A 9,095-nucleotide genomic window follows, 5' to 3' on the forward strand; every position below is an offset into this window, starting at 1 on the left:
GACATACAGAGAGACGGAGAGCCACGGGCAGAGAACACACACCTGACATAGAGTGAGATGGGCACAACGGTGTTGAGGATGATGATGTAGGACCAGAAGGAGAGGAAGCCAGAGAAGAAGGCACTGTCCACCGCCTCATCCCAGGGCAGGTAGACCTGGAAATGTGTCCCAACTTCGTGCTCCCAGATGGCATTGCCGATGGCCAGGATCACTCCCATGCAGACTAGGAACCCAAAAATCTGAGAAGGAATTAAAAGCACAGTTAAGTCCAGGACTTAGAACTGGGGTAGCTACTTCTGACACATTAAAAATCTATGGCCTATGCTAGCACACACAAGGCCAACAGCATACTCTACAGATTTATTGTATAGAGCTGGGCGATGGTGGCGCACGCCTTTAATCCCAGCACTCAGGAGGCAGAGGCAGGCAGATCTCTGTGAGTTCAAGACCAGCCTGGTCTACAAAGCTAGTTCCAGGACAGGCTCCAAAGCCACAGAGAAACCCTGTCTCGAAAACCAAAAAAAAAAAAAAAAAAAAAAAAGATTTATTGAATAGAATGCCCTTTTCCCTTCTTGGGAATTGAACCCAGAGCCTTGTGCATGCTTGCCAATCTACTACTAAGTTACATCCTAAAGCCTTTTCTCGTTTTTGCTTTGAGACAAGGCTGGCTTCAAATCTGTGGCAATTTGAGGCCCTCAAATTCTGAGATTTCGGGTGTACACCACCAGGCCTGGTTTAGGAAGATCGAGAGTTCAAGGGCAGCCTAGGCTACCGAGCAAGACTTTATCTGAGTGAGACAGAGACAGGGAGGGAACAATGGAGTCCACTGTCTGGTGTCCAACAAGTAATTCCAAAATTGCGCCTATGTTATAACTCTGAAAAGCAGGGATCATCCAGGTCAGCAGCCACCAGGGGGTGAGAAGAGCCTTTGTAGGAGGAATTAGCCAGACTTCAGCCTGGGTTTCTGGAAACCTTTAAAGCTAAAAGGGGCAACTCAACTGCTGTCCTCAGGTTTCCCAAGATGGCGTGTTGGAAGCAGGCAACTGGCAGGAGGGACACAAAATGGGGAGGGAAAGCCCAAGAAGGAAACCCAATTCTGGACAGACAGGAGAGCCCAGGGACTACCAAAGCAAGCATAGAGACTTCCTCTTGGGAGCCTGCATTCTTAGAAGCCTGCTAACCATCTTCCCCATGGAAGTTTTCTTTTAACTCTGACTCCATCTCCATGAAGGCCTCCTTGTCCCCGGCAAGGGCTAAGAGGTTCCATGCGTATCCAGATGCCATCATAACCAAGCCACAGAGGGTGGCTTAGCTTAGCTCTCTTTAAGTGTTCCTAAGGCTTTTAAAACAACATCTTCCAAGTCTGAAAGGCGTCTGAAACAAACACCACCCCTGAGAAGCCAAGCCTGGCTGCTGCCTAGAAAAAACCAAGGGGGCAGAAGGGGCTATGGGGAGAACCTCTGGGAAGCTCACCCAGAGGACCAGCGTGTTCATCAGGCGGTCGATACTTGTTCTCTTGAACTTTGTCCTGCCACTGTTCTGCATCAGCTTGGTGTCAGGGCCTTGGAAATAATGGGAAGTCAAACACAGTGGCATGCGGAGCCATCGGAGCAGAAGCACTAAGGCGGGAAGGGCAGTAGCTCCGTAGGAGCAACTCACGTGTGCTACCAGCCACACCCCGAGGGACGCCAGGAGGCTCACCTGCAAAGATGACCAGCCCGAAGCACCACTCAGTGTTTCTCAGCACACAGCCACGCAGCAGCATATTCTGGTTGCTCAGGGGGAACTTGTTTTCCTTCCAGTACAGTGTTCCACTGAATTTGTCCAGCTTGTTGTTGGGAGGTTCACAGATTACTTCCCCTGGACACGAGACAAAAGTGCCACTACTCAGAGTCCAGTCATATAATAAGGGAACAGAAAAGGTAGTGAGGGGGCTGGGAGAGGCTTAAAGAACACTTCCTGGTCTTCCAGAGGACCCGAGTGTGTTTCCCAGCATCCTTGGGTACCTCATAACCACCTATAAATCTAGATCCAGGGGATCTAATACTCCCTCCGTCCTCTTTAGGCATCTGCACACCTGGCACACGTGCGCACACACCCACACCCACGCACACACACTCATGAATCTTAAATAATACAGTTGTGGTGCACACTTTTAATTCCAGCACTGGGGAGACAGAGGCACGTGGATCTCTTGAGTTTGAGGATAACCTGATCTACATAGAATTCTAGGCCATGGGGCTCCATACTGAGACCTTCTCACACACAGAAAAAAGTTTTAATAGAAAAAGTAGCTGTGTGTGTGTGTGTGTGTGTGTGTGTGTGTGTGTGTGTGTGTGGCCTCTAAAGACATGAGCTATTGACACACTGCTTGCAGGACTTACTTAACACCACATAAACCGGGTGAGGTAGTGCCTGCCTATAATCCAGAACTCTAGAGGGTGGGAAAGACAATCAGGAGTTCAAGGTCACCTCCACCACATAGGAAAAAATAACAGGGTGGCATGAACTAACATTAAAAATATACATATTCATGCCAGGCACATAGCTCAGTGGAAGACCATTGCCTAGGTCCTGGGTTCATCCCTAGCAGCACAGAAAAAAATGTACATACACTTAGATCCCAAAATACCGTGTGTGTGTGCGTGCGTGTGTGTGCGTGTGTGTGTGTGTGTGTGTGTGTGTATGTGTATGTGTGTGATGTCGGCATGCGCCACCCACATGCACATGGAGCCAACGTCCACACAGGGTCTCTTCCTCCACCACTCCCACTTTACTCCTTCCTATTCCACTTATTCATGTGTGTGTGCATATGTGTGGACAAGCATGTGTGGACACATGTGTACCACGGTGCACATGTGGAGGTCAGAGTCCACTGCTTTCAGTGGTTTCTTCCCAGAAATTTAACTCAAGTAGGTAAGCCTGGCAGCAAATCACCCACTGAGCCACCTCACCAGCCTCTACCCTGTTTTCTGGGGCAGAGACTCTCCCTTACTGAACCTGGAGCTCACCGATTGGCCAGCCTAGATGTTCACAAACCCTAAGGAGCTCCTGGCGTGGGACTGCAGCTGTGCTGCTACGCCTGGCTTTTAATGTGAGTACCGGGCATCTGAGCTCGGGGCCTCGGGCTTATACAGTAAGGACTCCGACAACATACAATACAATAATGGACTCCAACCCCAGCCCACCGTCTCCTTCCAAAGTTGCTCCAGGACTGCTCACCATCAAACTTGGCCAGCTTACTGATGTCCCCCAGCTCCGAAGTGATTGGAATTGCCTGGCGCACTTTCATGTTGGTCTCTCTGGAAGAACAATAAATACCCTTGAGTCCTGGCCTCTCCCTCCCAGAAGCTGGAATCAATCTTTGGGCACCTGATCCTAAACGTCTCCGCCTAGAAAACTTGGACACATTCAGGGCCTTTCTTACTCCTCAGTTTTCTAGAAGGTACAGAGCCCTGGCCTGGGAACTGCCTTCAAACAAGTCATTTCCCCCTAAGGGCTCAAGGAGAAAGGATGCTGACAGCAAGCATGCCACTCACCCGTCCAGTTCTGCCGTCTCTATGTAGCACAGCCCATGGGGCTCGCTGCTGGAAAGGAGAAGGAGGTCCGCCTACACAGAAAGCCTGATGAGAACTCACACGCGCAAACCTCTGCCCTCTGTGGGCTCTTAGCGGCAATCACCCCAGTGTCTCTCATTGTATACAATCCTGTTTGGTCTGAAATTCATTATGCAGACCAGGCTGGCCTTGTCTCTGCCTTTGCCTCTGCCCTGGGATTAAAGGCCCATGCCCATTGTGACTGGCATAGAGGTATATCCTTTTGTTTTTAATTCAAAAAGCATGAAAAACTAATCTGAGCATGTTAACATGGCCCAGAAACCACCATCTGGAAAATCTCTTTCCATGAGTGTTAAGAAAACCATGAAGGAATTGTCCCCTTCAACCAAAGAGGACAAACAACCCTGCAGACTGAAAAGGCACCCGGGCTCTTACCGCCACGAACTGGTTATTCTCTAGCTTGATAATGTCACCAACACAGACATTCATCCATTGCTCTCGCTGGAGGCTACAGCAAAGAGAAGACAGCAGAAGCCATCAGTCACTACCAAGGTTTCCATGGAAACCTCCTTCCTCCCGGGAGCCCTGGGCGCCAACAGCCACTCACACGCCATTGATCAGCACCTGAGAATGCCGGTTATTCACCTGGTTATCACTCTTGTGGCGGAACTGGAAGAGAACTGAGAAAAGTGAGACACCTTCCCTCTCCTCCCACCTGGAACTAGATCAGAGGAGCTCAGAGCATCCTGGGAACTCTCCCTAAAGGCAGCTGGGGTGGGGGTGACAACTCACGTAGTCATCAGTGGCATCTTTAACAGCCGTGATGGTGAGGACAAGAACCAAAGGCACAATGGTGGTGAACCAGGACAGGGACGAGATCTGGGGGATCAACTGAAAAGAGAGGCACACTGTGTTGAAGTCCCCATCCAGGGGTTCTTCCCCTGATCCCGCCCCTTCTTTGGCTTAACTCAGTTTTGTGAGTGACAGAAGATGTAAGACAGGTCACTTACCTGCAGAATGAGAAGAAACAGGAAGTAGGTGTTGGCAACCTCCTGGAACTGCTCAAAGAGGTTGACAGGCAGGAAGGTGAGGATGTTGTACTTGGAGGTCTTGATGCAGTTACTCTATGGCAGTAGAAGGGGAGAAAATGAGGGGGGCACCCTTCATCCCAACCTAGTCAGGCTGGGGCTGCCTCTTCCTTCTTTGTACTTCCCAAACCTTCTGCACACACTCCCCTGCCAACACCCCAGGTGTGGCACAGGGAAGAGGAGGAGGAAAGGAAAAGTCTCTCCAGGCCAATGTATTTTGCTTCAGCAAGAGCTGGAAACTTTAGCCCAGCAGATGGAAATTGGCCAAAGCCGTTTCCCTGCCTCGCCCAAGTCCCCTTCCCTCGGCCTCAGCTCCCGATACTCTTCTTGCCCAGCTCTGGAAGAGGGAGCGCTTACCGCGTACTGGAACTTCTCATTGTATTCTCGGTCATTAGCCCGCGCCCTCCGCTCTTCTTCTGCAACGGAACAAGGCTGTGGTCAGAACGATGTAAGGCCGTCTCAACCTTTGTGAGGGTTCCACTGAGCGATGCTTCTCTCCCCAGAATACAGCTTTGGTATCACTAGACTCTTTGCTCTAGTCCACAGTTTGTCAACAGCTGCATGCTGCTCCCCCACTTCCCCTCTAGAGACAAAGTCTCACTGTGGCATGCAGGCTGGCCGCGGTCCTCCTCAACCTCCCTTGTGCTACCATCACAGTGCCGGACAAGTCTCTGTTCCTGCCAACTGCCAAAACCTTCCACTCAGTCGAGTCGTGTGTGTGTGTGTGTGTGTGTGTGTGTGTGTGTGTACCCCTCCACCGCCACGCATGCCCAGGTCCCTCTGCTCTTGTTTATAACACATCCATCATCATGGTCAAGGTGTGGGGCTGAGGTGCGAAGTTCCCTCCCATGTGCAGACTACTGCAAACCTGCTCCTGGCACTGTCCTCACCCGAAGCAGGGGAGGAGCACGGTGGGTGGGGCCAAGACAGAGGGTCACAGTGCCCTGGAACTGCTCTGCCGCAGCATCCCAGGCCCACGTGCAGTTTCTCTAAAGGAGCCTCCTGTCACATGTCACCGTGAGCAGTTTCTGACTGGTGGACAATGACATCATCCTATTGCAAAGCGCATCTTCAAGTGTGGGGTGTGTGTGTCAGAGATGTGGGTCATGCGGACTGAACAGAACAGAGAAGAGGAGAGGCAACTGCAATCTTTCTTAACCATTTTCAGATATTTTTCTTAAAAGGAAATGTCACTGTTACCGACCCTTATTTAGTTACACCTAACCAAAACCCTGAAGACCCAGACTGCGGATGCCAATTTCAGGGCCAAGAATAAGAGATGTCCTATGTGGGGTTCCCTCCTCAGACCTAAAAGGGAGTAGTAAGCCTGCCACCCTGTATCTATCTGACCGAGAATCCAAGGTAATATTCCAGACCTCTTCCCCCAACAAGCACAATGCAACAGCAAACCCCAGGCCACAGAATCACCAGACAAAAGAGCCATTTGAAAACCAGAAACTTCTCTCAGAGGGTCCCCTTTCTACTGAGACTCTAATCGCCAAGGGCCATGCAAAGGAAGAAGGAGGATCCCAAAGGGCCAACGGGAGGCGGAGGACAAGGGAATGCGGAGGTCAGAGGAGGGAAATCACGGATGTGAGAGCTGCCAGACACTGCCTCCCTTTACCTGTCCCCCAAGAGGACTTCTTCTGACTCCAAGATGGAGGCGCCCCGGTCCGGGCCCACTTCTCAGGCATCTCCTTGGGGACCGTCATGATCCCTTTTTAAGAAGGCGCACTGTCTGTCGTTGGCCTCAGCGGCGCTTATGGGGCATAGGCGGTCCCCCGGGGAGGCGCAAGAGCTGCGGCCACGCAGAGGGGAGCCCCGGCCGCTGGGCGCGCATGCCACCCGCAGCAGCCCAAACCATCCTCGCGGCCACCTGCGCCTGGGACCACCAGCTCTGCAGGAGCTCCACTCCCGAATCCCAGGACAGAGGCGGGAGGTGGAGCTTTGGGTGGCCGGAATGGTGCCCACGCCCCAGGCTCCGCCCCACCTGCTCCCACTGCAGAGCTGAAGTCTGCCAGTGCCGCGTAGGCGAAAGCCAGTGCGCGGCCCCGCCCCCTCCCTCAGCCAATGCGGGAGAGAGAACCGCCCGCGTTGTCCAGGGCAACGGCTTTCATCCCACACCCCTCTCATTCAGCGGGAAACTGAGGAGGACTCCGGTGGGTAGGCAAAGGAGGCCAGAGCCCAAGAGCCCAGACCAAAGAGTAGAATCTGCAGGTGCTTTTCACTCACGGCTGGTCCAGCCAAGGATGAAAGGAGGAATTCGGTTTCTCAGGCTACCGCCCCCCAAGCCTGGCAGCCTTAACCGCGCCCCCCTTCAGAACCTTACTAGCAATCCCTCTTCCTTTGGCTCCCTAAGTCATAATGACAGCCACTTTGATCATGGTCCCAGAGACCCACTCCTTGCTGCTCTTACCTGGGGGGCGCTTTTTTGCACACAGTGCCATCTCACCCAGCAAGGTTCCAGCAATCCCATGGGAGACCCTGCAAGAAAGCAACAGACACACGTGGTCGAGAATTCTGCATTCCCTTCTGGAATTTATTCTAGGTATGGCCCTGCCATCTCCCACAGCCTCCAACCCCACTAAAACTCTCCTCTTCCTGCTGATATGGATACCTGAGTGTGTGTGTGTGCGGGGGGGGGTGTTCTTCCCTCTGTCCTGGATAACATGAGGAAACTCAGAATTAATAGAAACCAAAACCTATAGAGAGAGGCCTAGAAGAGACCAGATATTGACAAAAGCCGTGCAGCCCTCAAGGTATCCCCCTCAGGAACAATGGATATCCCATGTGCCCTCCTGGTCGAGATGAATTCGGCCTGTACTAGAAAACAGAATTGTCCCAGCAGGTTGGGTGAGATAACACGAGCCAGGAAACACCTGGCAGAGCATCAGGAAACAGGGTGGGCACGTCCCACCCTTCTAGAAAGTTCATAATTTCCCTGCCCCCACTCTCATTACTGGGACTCCCATTATCACCTCCTCCCCAGAGGGGTTCGTATCAGAGGCATGGCCACCACTTCCTGCAGACAGTCCCCAAACCACTTCCTAGCGATCGGGGCCATCAGAGAGGTCTTCCCAAGCCTGCTGAAGAGTCCGCTTTCTCTCCCACCCCAGGACTAGTCCAGCCAGTATGACACTAGATACAGGCTCAAGAGGCCTCTGTTTCCTTCCACCCTTTCATGAACTTTCTCCTAAAAAGATGCAAGTCCTGGCCAAGGAAACCCCTCCTTTAGATGGAAAACCTTCCCCCTCCTTTCACCCCCAAGAGCTACTAATTGCCTGTCTGCCCAATCTCTGTAATTACTGACTCTGGCCCCGGCCCAGTCACCCACACCAATTCCCCCTTCACTAACACACACTCCCTCCTTGACCTCAGAGCAAACAATCCCGAGAGGCGTATGTTCTTTTCACTCCTAACTCTCCACGACCGTGGCAAGCAACGGTGCTGTCCCCTTGGCTCGGGAAGGAAACCTCAATCGCATTTTGGTGATGCCAAGGCCTCTTCCAGGGCCCCAGCCAGGGTCTCCACCCAATCGAGACATGAGTCATGGGAGGGTGGGGAGCGAAGCCAGAGGTTAAAGGAGAGGATGCAGGGTGGGCATTACTGGCTCCTACCTAGCCCCACCCCGGTGGGAGGCTACCAAGAGTCGTTAGCCCTAAGATCTGAGTCTTCTTCCTTTGGAAGAGTTAACAGTAGAACTAGCTGACCATCAAGAGTCAAGACTGGACACGGTCAGGAAAGTTCTTTTACCTCTAAGACCCTGGGGAGACTGACTGAAAACAAGTTTGGCCCCAATCCTCGAAGCGGACAAACACAGTAACAGAAATCACTGGCAACAGGGTCTCCCTCTCAGGATATCCTGGGTTTTCTAAACCGGGTAGGCCCATCAGCCACGTCGTCTTGCCCCGTCACCCTACCCCAGCCCCCTCTGCAGCCACATCTGGGATAAAAATAGCCATCCCTGAGAAGGAGGCAACGCTCCACTAAGGAAAAGGGCTCCTCCTCTGAGTCTGGCCTCCGCTCCTTCCCAACCAAGAGTCTCTCCCGAGGAAGAGTCTCTTCCCGAGGAAGAGGTCGGCGAGGCAAGGAGAAAACAAGAACGCCAGGGGCCACTTTCCTTCGCTGCCAAGGACAGTATCCAGAACCCACTGCCCAGCTCTGAGCTGCCAACGCGAACACCCCTGGCACCCTTGGTTTTCCTGGGGCACAGAGCCCTCCACCTTCGCGGGACAAATCCGATCGTCCCCAAACTCCCTTTCCAGGCACCTAAAGGCTGGGACCAGGGTAACTCCTCGCATCCCAACTCTCGGCGCGCCCCATCTTCCCAGGCTGCGCACAGCGACCGGCTCTCTCCATCCTGGGGAAGCCCTCGCCCCAGCCTCCCCCAGTGGCCCCGTGGCCCTCCGGGTCCACACCCCCGGCCCGCGGCGGGCGCCTCACCTCAGCG

The 9,095-nt window shown here is 53.0% G+C and overlaps 1 protein-coding gene across 2 annotated transcripts in view; it reads right to left on the bottom strand.

Moving 5' to 3' along the window:
• The window catches only part of Atp8b2 (ATPase phospholipid transporting 8B2), a 24,533-nt gene that overhangs the window by 12,627 nt on the left and 2,811 nt on the right, over positions 1-9,095 (bottom strand). Inside the window, exons 2-12 of one of the 2 annotated variants that reach the window (XM_013353803.2) lie at positions 7,062-7,129; positions 5,003-5,061; positions 4,568-4,681; positions 4,350-4,448; positions 4,165-4,226; positions 3,993-4,065; positions 3,540-3,610; positions 3,223-3,302; positions 1,702-1,860; positions 1,474-1,562; positions 43-239 (exon numbers count right to left, since the gene is read on the bottom strand). In XM_013353803.2, coding sequence (XP_013209257.2) covers positions 43-239; positions 1,474-1,562; positions 1,702-1,860; positions 3,223-3,302; positions 3,540-3,610; positions 3,993-4,065; positions 4,165-4,226; positions 4,350-4,448; positions 4,568-4,681; positions 5,003-5,061; positions 7,062-7,129 — 1,071 coding nt within the window. Of the gene's footprint in view, positions 1-42; positions 240-1,473; positions 1,563-1,701; positions 1,861-3,222; positions 3,303-3,539; positions 3,611-3,992; positions 4,066-4,164; positions 4,227-4,349; positions 4,449-4,567; positions 4,682-5,002; positions 5,062-6,269; positions 6,628-7,061; positions 7,130-9,095 lie in introns of those variants that run through there. The other variant, XM_005367197.2, reaches the window with a different exon arrangement.

This window comes from Microtus ochrogaster, unplaced genomic scaffold (assembly GCF_000317375.1).
Source record: "Microtus ochrogaster isolate Prairie Vole_2 unplaced genomic scaffold, MicOch1.0 UNK16, whole genome shotgun sequence".
Taxonomy (NCBI): Eukaryota; Metazoa; Chordata; class Mammalia; order Rodentia; family Cricetidae; genus Microtus; species Microtus ochrogaster.